The 12,500-nt window shown below is 52.1% G+C and overlaps 3 protein-coding genes across 3 annotated transcripts in view; all 3 read left to right on the top strand.

The window, feature by feature from the left end:
• The window catches only part of LOC311123199 (histone H1-like), a gene marked incomplete at both ends in the record, with an annotated part of 624 nt that extends 375 nt beyond the window's left edge, over nt 1–249 (top strand). Inside the window, one exon of the mRNA XM_084197461.1 lies at nt 1–249. This exon is cut by the window's left edge and continues 375 nt beyond it. Within this exon, the coding sequence (XP_084053587.1) occupies nt 1–249 (249 nt within the window).
• An 11,196-nt stretch (nt 250–11,445) lies between these two features.
• LOC311123205 (histone H4) lies at nt 11,446–11,757 on the top strand (the record flags this gene model as incomplete). Its single annotated transcript, XM_084197467.1, has 1 exon — nt 11,446–11,757. The coding sequence occupies one exon, from the start codon at nt 11,446–11,448 to the stop codon at nt 11,755–11,757; it is 312 nt and encodes a 103-aa protein (XP_084053593.1).
• Nucleotides 11,758–12,471: 714 nt separating this feature from the next.
• LOC311123202 (histone H2B-like) overlaps nt 12,472–12,500 on the top strand; it is a gene marked incomplete at both ends in the record, with an annotated part of 312 nt that continues 283 nt past the window's right edge. Inside the window, one exon of the mRNA XM_084197464.1 lies at nt 12,472–12,500. This exon is cut by the window's right edge and continues 283 nt beyond it. Coding sequence (XP_084053590.1) covers nt 12,472–12,500 — 29 coding nt within the window.

The raw sequence follows: 12,500 nt of genomic DNA, 5'->3' as shown, positions 1-12,500 counted from the left end.
CCCGCCGCGGCGAAGAAGCCCAAGAAGGTAGCAGCCAAGAAGGCCGTCGCCGCAAAGAAGTCCCCCAAGAAGGCCAAGAAGCCCGCTACACCCAAAAAGGCCGCCAAGAGCCCCAAGAAGGTGAAGAAGCCCGCCGCAGCGGCCAAGAAGGCAGCCAAGAGCCCCAAGAAGGCTACAAAGGCAGCCAAGCCCAAAGCCGCCAAGCCCAAGGCAGCCAAGGCCAAGAAGGCAGCCCCCAAGAAGAAGTAAACCTATTACAAACAGTGTTCTACTCGACACATGTTGTACCACAAAAGGCTCTTTTAAGAGCCACCCACCTCTTTCCATAGAAAGCGCATTGATTTCCATGTACTACCTGTCGTGGAAAAGAAATTACGCACACTAGGCTACTTTTACGCACACAACATTGTCCCACTCTGGGTGTGTGCGAAGGGAGAGGCATATAATAGAGGGCCAAAATGGCTCAGAAATTCGACCTCACGAGTGCACCCTCACCAGCCATTTTTATATATGAGCCACTGGGCTATTCCCGTTCAGAGGCAGGCTGCTGTGATGTGTTACAAGTGCCATGTAATAACAATAACAATACTATAGTGGCTTCGAATTGAAACTCACGAGTGCACCCTCACCAACCATTTTTATATATGAGCCACTGGGCTATTCCCGTTCAGAGGCAGGCTGCTGTGATGTGTTACAAGTGCCATGTAATAACAATAACAATACTATAGTGGCTTCGATTTCAAACTCAAGAGTGCACCCTCACCAGCTGTTTGTTTCCCATTTGGAGAGAAATAATGTGTGGATGTCATTTCGGACATTTTGGCGCTCACGCGAAATGACACAAAGTAACAAAGTCGGAGGGAAACAAAGTAGCCTCTCACTCGCTGCCTGTGGGTGGGAACCGGCTTAGGGCTGTCTGTCTGTCCATCTGTCTGTCCCTCGCTCCAATTGGATAAGGCCACACCGGCCCGGTGGCCAATCGTTGCCTCTTGTGGCGAGGTATATGTACGGCTCTCGAAGTGGCGAGCGGCTCATTCAGACTTTCTGTGACTTTCTCAAGCTACCAATATGAGCGGAAGAGGCAAAACCGGAGGCAAGGCCAGGGCGAAGGCAAAGACCCGTTCATCCCGTGCTGGCCTCCAGTTCCCCGTGGGCCGTGTGCACAGGCTGCTGCGCAAAGGCAACTACGCCGAGCGTGTGGGCGCTGGCGCACCAGTCTACCTGGCCGCCGTACTCGAGTACCTGACTGCTGAGATCCTGGAGTTGGCCGGCAACGCTGCCCGTGACAACAAGAAGACTCGTATCATCCCCCGTCACCTGCAACTGGCCGTCCGTAACGACGAGGAGCTGAACAAACTGCTCGGCGGTGTGACCATCGCTCAGGGTGGTGTGCTGCCCAACATCCAGGCAGTCCTACTCCCCAAGAAGACCGAGAAGGCAGTCAAAGCCAAGTAAATTCGCTACTGCGACTTCAACTTGACTACTCAACCCCCAAAGGCTCTTTTAAGAGCCAACCACCTAGCTCTCCAAAAGCGCAAAGTACCTTTCTATGACCGCAATACATTGAGTGGGTGTATACACAACTATTTCGACATTCTGTGCCCACATGAGGCCTTGCATGAACAACAACACCTACTTGGTCTCATTTGCCATAGCAGGCTAGCATTAGATGATACGTGCCTATAAGATGTCACTCTTGACTTTGGCGACTATTATTGCGCGTAAAGGGCCGGCGGCGTCCTATTGCGCATAAAGGGCCGGCGGCGTCCTATTGCGCGTAAAGGGCCGGCGGCGTCCTATTGCGCGCGCACCGGGAGTTTGAGTTTTGGAGAGGCCGGGCCTCCCGTCCAATGGCCAACGGAGGAAAGGAAAGGCCTGCGAAACGGGCCAATCGGGGTGGTGGGGAGATGGTGTCCAATCAGCAGGCGCCACTGCCGGCTTTATAAACTTCACATAGGCATTTCGAGGCTATACTCCCGACTGTCAGAGCAGCGCCATGGCCAGAACCAAGCAAACCGCTCGCAAATCCACCGGTGGCAAAGCCCCCAGGAAGCAGCTCGCCACTAAGGCTGCTCGCAAGAGTGCCCCGGCCACCGGCGGTGTGAAGAAGCCTCACCGTTACAGGCCCGGCACCGTGGCTCTGAGAGAGATCCGTCGTTACCAGAAGTCCACTGAGCTACTCATCCGCAAGCTGCCCTTCCAGCGCCTGGTGCGAGAAATCGCCCAGGACTTCAAGACCGACCTGCGCTTCCAGAGCTCCGCCGTGATGGCCCTACAGGAGGCTAGCGAGGCTTACCTGGTCGGCCTGTTCGAGGACACCAACCTGTGCGCCATCCACGCCAAGCGGGTGACCATCATGCCCAAGGACATCCAGCTGGCCCGCCGTATTCGCGGAGAGCGCGCATAAATGAGGATGACCTGAACTCGAATATCCCCCAAAGGCTCTTTTAAGAGCCACCTCCATATTTCCATCAAAAAGGCACAATTGTTCCATGTATACACGCACCTCTACATTAGCCACCATGTATGTTGTTCACTAACACGTCTAAAAGCTACGTATTGCACCTTTTTAGTTGCCTGAAGTCTAGCTTCAATGTTTGTGTGTGTATATACACAACCATCTGGCATCATCCACTTCCTTTGAACTATATAGTAACACAGTAAAATGCTTTACAAAGGAGGGGAAAAAGAAACGAGTGATAATATAGGCCGAATAGTAACAAGAATTGTGTTCAGATGAATAATTGACACTATTAGTTGTGTGTAATAATAGCCTTGCATGCAGTCCAGAAAAAACATTGCATGCCAACTTACTTTGAAAGTCCCATGTTGCAGTGCTGCTGAGAGACTCATGCAGAGGCCCAAACTTTACAGTGGAGCACGGAGGCCATCTTGTGGTTAAATGTGGGTACTGCACCTCATGGTGATTCCCTTTCAGCATTTGCTCTTTAGGCCAGCGTTTCCCAAACGCGGTCCTGGGGTCCACAAGGGGTGCGCGTTTTGCGTTTTGCCCTAGCACTCCACAACTGATTCTAATACTCCCAACTTGATGATGATGAGTTGATTATTTGAATCAGCTGTGTAGTGCTAGGGCAAAAACTCCCAAAACGTGGCCCGAGTTTGGGAAACCCTGCTTTAGGCTAATACTAGCCTATTAGGATGACTTGGTTGGATCGCTTTAATGGCAACTGCTGAACTCTGGTTTCACTAATTACTTGTCCCAGGTCACCATTATGAATCCAATAGCAAAACAAATGTTTCAAAATTGCTCAATAGTGAAAAAAGGCCAGGAAACGATTAGTTACCGGAGTGTAACTCCAGTTCTATGAGTGGAGCGGAGCCCCATAGGGGAGCTATGCTCCTAGTGGTTTACCCTCTGCCCTAAGGCAGAACAGCCTGAAGCAAATTTATGCACACACCTACAGCCAATAGGAGTACAGGTGTCCCTATATAAGGAACCCCGTTCCCTCAATCTGCCTCCCGAGATATTATCTTCAGCGAGACTAGAGAGGGTCGGTAGGGCCTTAAGTCCTATGGGGCTCCGCTCCACTCATAGAACTGGAGTTACACTCCGGTAACTAATCGTTCTATATCGTGGAGCTCCGCCCCATAGGGGAGCTATGCTCCTAGTGGTTTAAGGCGGAGCGAAACGCTCCAAAATGTACTCCCTGCCGAGCCTAACACTTTCCATTAAAAAATGAAAAAAGGTCAAGCCCAGCAATGGCTGCAACCAATTCCCGCAGTACTGCAACTAAGAAACCCATTAGGGCGTCACAATATACCGCGTCATCGGTTATGGACCCGCCCCATCTAGCTCAATGACAATGGCAATGGCTATTGGGCAGATCATCAGAATAGAAGCCATGCTAATCTGTACTAGCAGATAGCCGTGCCTCAATATTCTTGATACCATGACAAGTTTTCTTCACCAAAGCGGACCTGATTGGAACCTGTCCAAGGTCCTGCTTTGTCTACTCCCTTCATCTCAAAATCGCCTTTCAGCTCTGCTGAAAGCCGACCGAGTTAAAGAGTTGGAAAACATGTCCATCCAAATATGTTACTTCTAACAAAAGCGGATTTATGAACATGGTCACAATCCTGCTTTCTTTCTCTGTTTCTTTCTCAAGATCTCCCTTCAGCCACGCTGAGTACAGATCGAGCCAAAGAGTTAGAAGACATATCCAACAGATAGAAACGAATAAAAGGAGACGGTGTCGACCAAGACGCCGCTCTACAAATATCCACTACCTCTGTACCTCTGAAGAGGGCAGTAGAAGCTGCTACTCCACGAGTGGAATGCGCTTTAATACCCTGAGGCGGTTGTTGCCCCGCCGCCTCGTACGCCGTCTCAATGCCTTCACAAAGCCAATGAGACAATCGCTGTTTTGAAAGTGGTCTACCCAATGCAGCCGCACCGTGACACACAAACAGCTGAGGCGATGACCTAATCGCTGCTGTGCGCTCAACGTAACACGCCAAAGCGCGTACTGGGCACAGACAATGCAGCTTTTTCTCACTCCTCTCCCCATGGGGAGGGGGATAAAAAGCCCACAATTCCACGGTCTGTGATCTATATGCACTGTTAATAACCTTCGGCACAAATGCCGGGTTGGGACGTAACACCGCTCTGCTCAAATCGCCATTAATGGCAAGGCAGTCGGGTCTCGTCGACAGTGCACTCAAATCACTGACCCGCTTAGCGGTAGTCAAGGCGAGCAACAGCGCCGTCTTGATAGACAGCATTTTGAGGGGTATTTGATTCAATGGCTCGAACGGCGACTTACATAGCGCTTCGAGAACCAAAGCCAAATCCCATCGGGGCAGCGTAGCTCTAGGCATTGGCCTAAGCCGTCGCGTTCCCAATAAAAAACGTTTCACTAATGGATGACTAAACAGGTTTTTCCCGTTAAACCCTTCATGACCAGCTGAAATTGCCGCTGCAAACACTCGAATGGTGGAGGGCGATTTCTGCTTATCAAACATAAACTGCAGGAATGAGAGCACACTCTCTACCTGACAGCTCATGGGGTCTACGTCCTGTGTGTTACACCACTGTGAGAAAACATTCCATCTGCTCGTGTACATCCTGGAAGTGGAACTGGCCCTAGCGCTCTGTATGGTTCTGATCACTGCATCAGATAACCCACGGCGCTTCAACCTGTCCCGTTCAGGAACCAAGCCCTCAGTGGTTGACCGATTATGGGCCACTGCCCTATCGAGCCTCCCGCCTGGCTCAACGCGTCTCGTCGATGTGGAATTGTCCAAGGTGGCACAATCAACATCTGACTCATCTCTGCAAACCACGGAGCCCCCGGGCGATCGGGCGCTATCAGTATCACTGTTAGCTCCTCTGATCTCACCCTGGCTAGCAGTGGGAGAATGCAAGACAGCGGAGGGAATGCATACAGGAGAACTTTCGGCCACGGGCAGTGCGCGAACGCGTCTCTTCCCAATGGCGGCTCGTCCTGTTGTCTCAGGGAGAACCATAGGGGACACTGCGCGTTCACACGTGACGCGAACAGATCCACCTCGGCTCTCCCGAATTGTTTCCAAATTTGGAGAACAATGTCTGGGTGCAGACACCACTCGTCGTCTCGAGGACCCCCTCTTGACATGAGATCTGCCCCTACGTTCAAGTAGCCCGGAATGTGCGCTGCTCTCAACGAGCGAAGGTGCTTGTGAGCCCACAGCCACAATTCCTCTGCCGCCCTGTGGAGGGCAGGAGACCTGACCCCTCCCTGGCGATTTATGTGAGCTACTGTGGTCCGGTTGTCTGACCAAACCAACACATCGCGACCCCGAAGGGTAGACGCAAAGTGGTTCAGAACCAGTCGAACCGTTTCCAACTCCAAGAGGTTTATGTGCCGACCTGATTGAGGCCATGCACCACCTATCGCTTGAGACTGACATGTCCCTCCCCATCCAGTCAGACAGGCATCTGTATACACTGGAATGTAGGATGACACCTTGCCCATCGGGACTCCGTGCGTGAGAACGCACGGGTTCCTCCAATAGTCCAGGTCTGCTCTTAGCGAGAGAGGAACCACCACCAACCGATGACGTTGACGCACTGGGTCTAGTCTTAGTTGGGCGAACCACCGCTGTGTTCTGCGCATGTGCAGAAGCCCCAGCGGTACCACAGAGTGGGCTGCCGACATGAGACCCAAAAGTGACATGATCGATAGCGCCGTTACTGTGTGATTCGGACGACACTTCCTCAGGGCTAGTACCAATGCTGCCCTTCGAGGGTCCGAAATTCGCGCCCTCATCATTACAGAGTCTAGCTGTAGTCCCAGGTAGACTATCTGATGACTGGGCCAGGGTGCGCTCTTTTTCCAATTCACAGCGAACCCCAGACGCGTGAGATGAATCACTGTCTGTGTCGTGTGCATGAACGCCAGCTCTGCTGACGGGGCGAGAACCAGCAGGTCGTCTAGGTAGGCTAGTATCCTTATCCCTTGACGACGCAGCGGTTCCAATGCCGCCTCCACACATTTGGAAAAAGTTCGAGGTGCCAGGGCGTACCCAAACGGCATCCTCGTGAACTCGTACGCCACCCCTTGAAAGGCGAACCGCAGAAACTTTCTGTGGCGAGATTGAATCGGCACATGAAAGTACGCGTCCTTTAGGTCTATGCTTGTACAAAAGTCTCCCTTCTGGACACATTCCAGTAGACGTTTTGTCGTCAGCATTCGGAAGGGCCGTTTGGTTATGCTTTCGTTTAGAATGCGTAAATCCAAAATCGGCCTCACTCCCCCCGTCTTTTTGGGCACTAGGAAATAAGGCGAATAGAGCCCTTTGTTCCTCTGCTCTCGGGGAACTACTGTGACCGCCTCCTTCGCCAAAAGTTCCGTGATCTCTGACATCAGAGCGGCTACTTTGTCCGGCGTTTTCATCACCGTTTCCACCACTCCCCGAAACGGGGGTGGGGTCCGGCGGAATTGGAGGGCATAACCCTTCTCTAACGTCTGTTCTAGCCAGCGTGAGAGGGTACAGCTTCGTCGCCACTGCCAGCAATGCAGAGAGAGCGGGCGTGCACGAAGCTGTGGTACATCCAGTAGGAAGGACCTGTATTCCTCTATGGCCCTCGCCGCCGCTATTCCCCAGCACTGAGTTGGTGGAATAGCCCAGGGTGGGCCCCCCTCGAAAGGGAGAGGAAACATCAGCTGGTTCTGTGTGAGTCGGAGGCCTCGATACGTTAGTTACGCCTGTAACTCCAGTAATCCGGCCCTCCGTGAACGCAGCACGGTTCTGAACTGCGCTGGCTGAGGCATTAACCTGAGCCGGCGCGCTCTCCCCGAATAGCGATTGCATCATCACGTCATTGTCTGACTGAGACTGCCGCTTGCCCTGAGACCCATCCATTACAGCACTCATCTGAGTCTGAAAGGTGTGCTCTCTGACTGGTACCACACGGTGGTGCCATAATACCTCTTTACTGGTCTCATGCGTCTGCTCTACAACACACTCAGTGAGTGGTGGGCTGCGCTCAGAGCCATGGGCATTGATACGTTCATGATAGACCGGAGGCGTCCATACCTTGGTTACACTTGTAACTCTGGTATTCCCGCTCTCCGTGAACGCCGCACGGGTCTGAACTGCGCCGGCTGAGGCATTAGCCTGCAGCAAGGCGTTCTTCCCGGCTAGCGGCTGCGCCTTCATGTCACATTGGGACATAGGCAGCTGCCTGCTATGTGAGACCTTCACTACAGAGCTCCTAGGAGTCTGTAGTAAGAGATCCTTATTAGGTGAGCTAAGGCTGCGCCTTGCTACCTCTTCCCTTTTCCTCTCCTGAGCGCGCTCAGCAACGCACTCTATGTGGGTTGAGCTACACTCAGGATGGTGGGGGAATACCATAGAACGTGAAGTGTTCTGTACCTTATGGAATAAATGTCTTTCATTGACAATGTCAGTGAGACTCCGCTCTTTATTCACATAAAACAAAACGCCCTCCACGCCCTGAACAGTGGGGTGGGGGGGAACAGTAGGCTCTTGAGCGTCGTACGCCGGGCCATCTCCCGTTCTCGCCCCCTCGCCTCGTCACAAGTGCCGTCTCTTCTGGGATGCCTTTCGGTGCTGCCAGGCCGGCTTTGTGACAACCTCTCCGGTCGGCGGAACCGCTGCTGCCACCGCTGCTGCTGGAGGGGCCGAACCCGCTCTCTTGCCGCCTTCGGTGGGCGCCTGTCGCCTGGCCCGTCGCCTCCCTGCTCTGCTGGGGGCGTTTGAGGTGGACGGAACTGTCGGGGCTCTGCTGGCTTTCATCGCCAGCGGCAGATGCTTAGCCAGATGCCTCCTCTCCTCGTCCAGCTTGGCGATTCGTTCCGTGGCGTCTTTCACAGCGAGGCCAAATAGCCCTTCGCTGGAGACGGGGGCGTTGAGCAATGAAGCTCTATCAGTCTCCTTCATAGCTGTCATAGACAGCCAGAGGTGTCTCTCCATGACCACCGAAGTGGCCATGGTCCTGCCCGCACAGATGGCTACCGCCTGTGTCAGGTGGAGAATGGCTCCAGAAATCCTGGAGGCCTCCTCCACCTCCTCACTGGTCAACTCAGACCTTCCTGTCGTAAGACGGGATAGGGAGGCCGCGAGGATGGCGATGTTGTTTGCCGCCGCTACGCTCTGGGCTCCCAGCGTGAAGGATTTCTCAGCCAAAGTGGCTGTGAACCTATCCTTCTGCGCCGGCAGAGTGGCCTTCTTGGAGGCGGCCCAGGGACTCGAACCCGGCACTAAGAACGCCGTCATGGCGCCTTCGAGCCTGGGGATTCCCCTAGCTGCCCACTCGTATCCGTTCACTCTGGTGAATGGGGTGTACGCCCTGGCCGGCGAACGCGCCGCCAGGGGTGTCCCCCACGAGCCCTCGACATATTTACCAAGGGAGGGCAAGGCTGGAGCCATTGGCTCAGCTGCTCTCCTTGGTTTAGAGTAAGGGCCGCCCTCCATCAGATCCACCTCCATAGGGAGGGGAGCTGGGGGCAGCGCAATCTCCAGTCGCTTGGTCGCCTTCTCAATGAGTCCCGGAAAGTCGGAACGCAGAGAGGCTGCTGCGAAGGACAGGGCTTCTGACCTAACAGAGCCCATGTCATCATCGCACAAGGATCCCTCAGACCTCACGCTCTCTGATAGAGAGGGGGTCTTGAAGGCAGGTGCCAGAGTATGGGATTGTCCCACTGGAACATCCCTCTCGGCGCCCTCCTTGTCATCCTCTGATTCTGCACTGTCCCCAGATATCTCCGAAGCGGAGGCGAGTGTGGACAGGGCATCATCCAGAGGGACGTCCTCTCTAAAAAACGCCCAGCGCTGCTTCCTCTCCTTCACAGGAAGGAGGGCGCAGGAGGCGCAATTAGGAGGGATGTCGAGACCATCCTTGGCGTGCTGCGGTCCCAAGCACACGAAACATAGGTCGTGGGGGTCCGCAACGGCCATGGAAGTACATCGACAGAGGGCCCTGAAAAGGGCCTTTGGGGGTGGATATGTTGGTGCGCTCATTTAGGAAGACGTTGATGGCTGGATATCAACGTCGAAATCTTCCTGAGTCTTCTAGGCTTCTTCTCTAGTCCAGTCGCTGAAGATAATGGGAGGCAGATTGAGGGAACGGGGTTCCTTATATAGGGACACCTGTACTCCTATTGGCTGTAGGTGTGTGCATAAATTTGCTTCAGGCTGTTCTGCCTTAGGGCAGAGGGTAAACCACTAGGAGCATAGCTCCCCTATGGGGCGGAGCTCCACGATATAGAACGATGGGTTCTCAGCAATATTTCACCAACAACCAATCACTATTCACGCATAGACATTAGGATCATCAACAAATATTCCTAAGTCATACTACAAAAGGGTTGTAACGAAATGGATTTGTCTGTTCAATGCAAGTTCAACGTCAAAGAAAAAGTGCATCACCACAACAAACGTGTCTTTAGATACACTGTAAAAAATGACTTTGTGGAATGTACTCAAGCTATTACAGTCAACAAAAGCACACGTCATATTGTTGAGTAGATCTTTTTGCTTGTTTTTATGAGTAGATAAGCTTGAGTAAGTTGAGTTGATGTGGTCCAATACATTGAGTAAAGATGATAGAGACGTAAAAAGGATTATATTACGTTGATTCGACTCAAATAGACATTGTGTTATTTTACCTGAATGATTCATCCTATTATGTATTTAGACCAACTTACTTTGGATTTCACTCAATCACATCCCTTAAGAGAAAAGGTATCCGGACACCGGGAATCCATTCATTTAAACATCAACGGTTTGCAAAACATCTGTTATCATGAGTTGACAAATTACGGAATTGCAATCAACACTGCAGGTAAATCCTGATTGCTGCAGGTAGGCAACACCGTAGAAATAGGAACTACAACACTAACAACAAGTGACATTTACTCCTGATGTACTGACTGACCTGTTGCAACCTCTACAACCACTGTGCTTATTATTTGACCCTGCTGGTCATCTATGAACGTCTTGGAGAAAAATGTGTGAAACCACTGCCTATATGAGGAGCTGTCGTTGTTTGTTTTATTACCACATACGTATGGAAATTGCACCGGTTGAGAGATGATGGCTCTCTTGTGCCTACGGTGAAGGGTACTTCTGATCCAGCAGGTGGTGCTAAGATCCCTCCCTATATGACTTGAATGATGAGTTGATTTATTCCTTATAGCTCCTAATGATTTTAAGGCCAGTGTTGGCAAACATTACTTGTGCTCCAGCAGGTGGCCATGACATCCCTCCCTATATGACTTGACTGACCAGTTAGTTGATGGACTCCTTATAGCTCCTAATGATTTTAAGGCCAGTGTTGGCAAACATGACTTCTGCTCCAGCAGGTGGCCATGAAATCCCCCCCTATATGACTTGACTGACCAGGTAGTTGATGGACTCCTTATAGCTCTTAATGATCTCAAGTGTCTGTGTTTTTATGTGGTTAGGAGTTTTGCTCACTGCGTGTCCCCCTTCCATTTCAGTGTTTCCCAACTCCAGCGGTAGAGTAGCCTACCCCCAACAGGACCCATTTTTCTTGTAGGCCTGGACAGCCACAGCTGATTGAACAACCTGTCACCTAAATTACCAAGTCCTCAATGAGTAGAATCAGGTGCAACAACAACAACAACAACAACAACAACAACAACAATATGAGGAGAGGGACACAGTGTACTAGCTGATCTCCCAGTTGTCACAGTTTGGCCTTGTGTTCCACATAGCCTATATCAGTATTTGAGTATGTTTCCCGCGCACGTTAGTTGCTTTCACGTCATCTTTGAAATCGCTCCTCCCTAGTCCCCTAGAACGAGCGCCCTCCCCTTTGCAACGCCTCCGAACATATAACAGAGGCGCGCTTTCTGTGCCGCCGGCCTCAATCAGGTCGACCAAACGCAGATAATAGCGCACCGCGCACCGGCGCTGAAGTCATTCATTCACTTGAACTCAACTAGCGAACACACCATGTCCGGAAGAGGCAAAGGCGGCAAGGGACTCGGAAAAGGAGGCGCCAAGCGTCACCGCAAAGTTCTCCGCGATAACATCCAGGGAATCACCAAACCCGCTATCCGCCGTCTGGCTCGCCGCGGCGGCGTGAAGCGTATTTCCGGTCTGATCTACGAGGAGACCCGCGGTGTCCTGAAGGTGTTCCTGGAGAACGTGATCCGTGACGCAGTCACCTACACCGAACACGCCAAGAGGAAGACCGTTACAGCCATGGACGTGGTCTACGCTCTGAAACGTCAGGGACGCACCCTGTACGGTTTCGGCGGTTAAACCCACTCTCTTCGGAACCTCAACACCCCGACTCGAACCCAAAGGCTCTTTTAAGAGCCACCCACATCCGCTTAAAATGGGCCCATTCCATGTAGTGTTATATATAACAACAAATGTTTAGTATGCAATTTAGTAAGAAAGTATGAGCCACTTCGAGTGGACAGGGAGTATTAATTAGAGGATTCTAATGTCCCGTCCACTTTTAGCGCACAGAGGGAGGCCTATATCTGACAGTGGCAAAGTGTAAGAACGTTATTATTTTGGGTCAAGCAATAGTGGAATTTGGACAACATAAAGCCACCACGAGTCGGTAGACGTGGCTCGAAAAGAGGGGGACTGCGCGCACACACACACACACAGTCCAAAATGGGAGCCCTATGTCTGACGGTGCCAAAGTGGGCAATTTTATCACCAGCATTATTTGGCACAACAATCGTGCCATTTGGACACCTATTAAAGCCCCCCTTTTGAAACACACAATTCCCCATCGGTCACAGAGCATAGACTATAGAGAGGAGGGAGGGAGGGAGGGAGGGAGGGAGCAAGCAGGGGAGTGTCTACGGCCGCTGACTTTGCTTAGCTTCCTCTTCATAAGACGGGTAAGCGCCCTTCACCCCCTCATTCGTTTCTGAGAAGCAACGAGACATCATCATGCCCGAGCCAGCAAAGTCAGCGCCCAAGAAGGGCTCCAAGAAAGCCGTCACCAAGACCGCAGGGAAAGGCGGCAAGAAGCGCAGAAAGTC

Source organism: Coregonus lavaretus (assembly GCF_964263955.1).
Source record: "Coregonus lavaretus genome assembly, contig: HAP1_SCAFFOLD_3447, whole genome shotgun sequence".
NCBI lineage: Eukaryota > Metazoa > Chordata > Actinopteri > Salmoniformes > Salmonidae > Coregonus > Coregonus lavaretus.
This window is presented reverse-complemented; position numbering and strand designations above follow the sequence as displayed.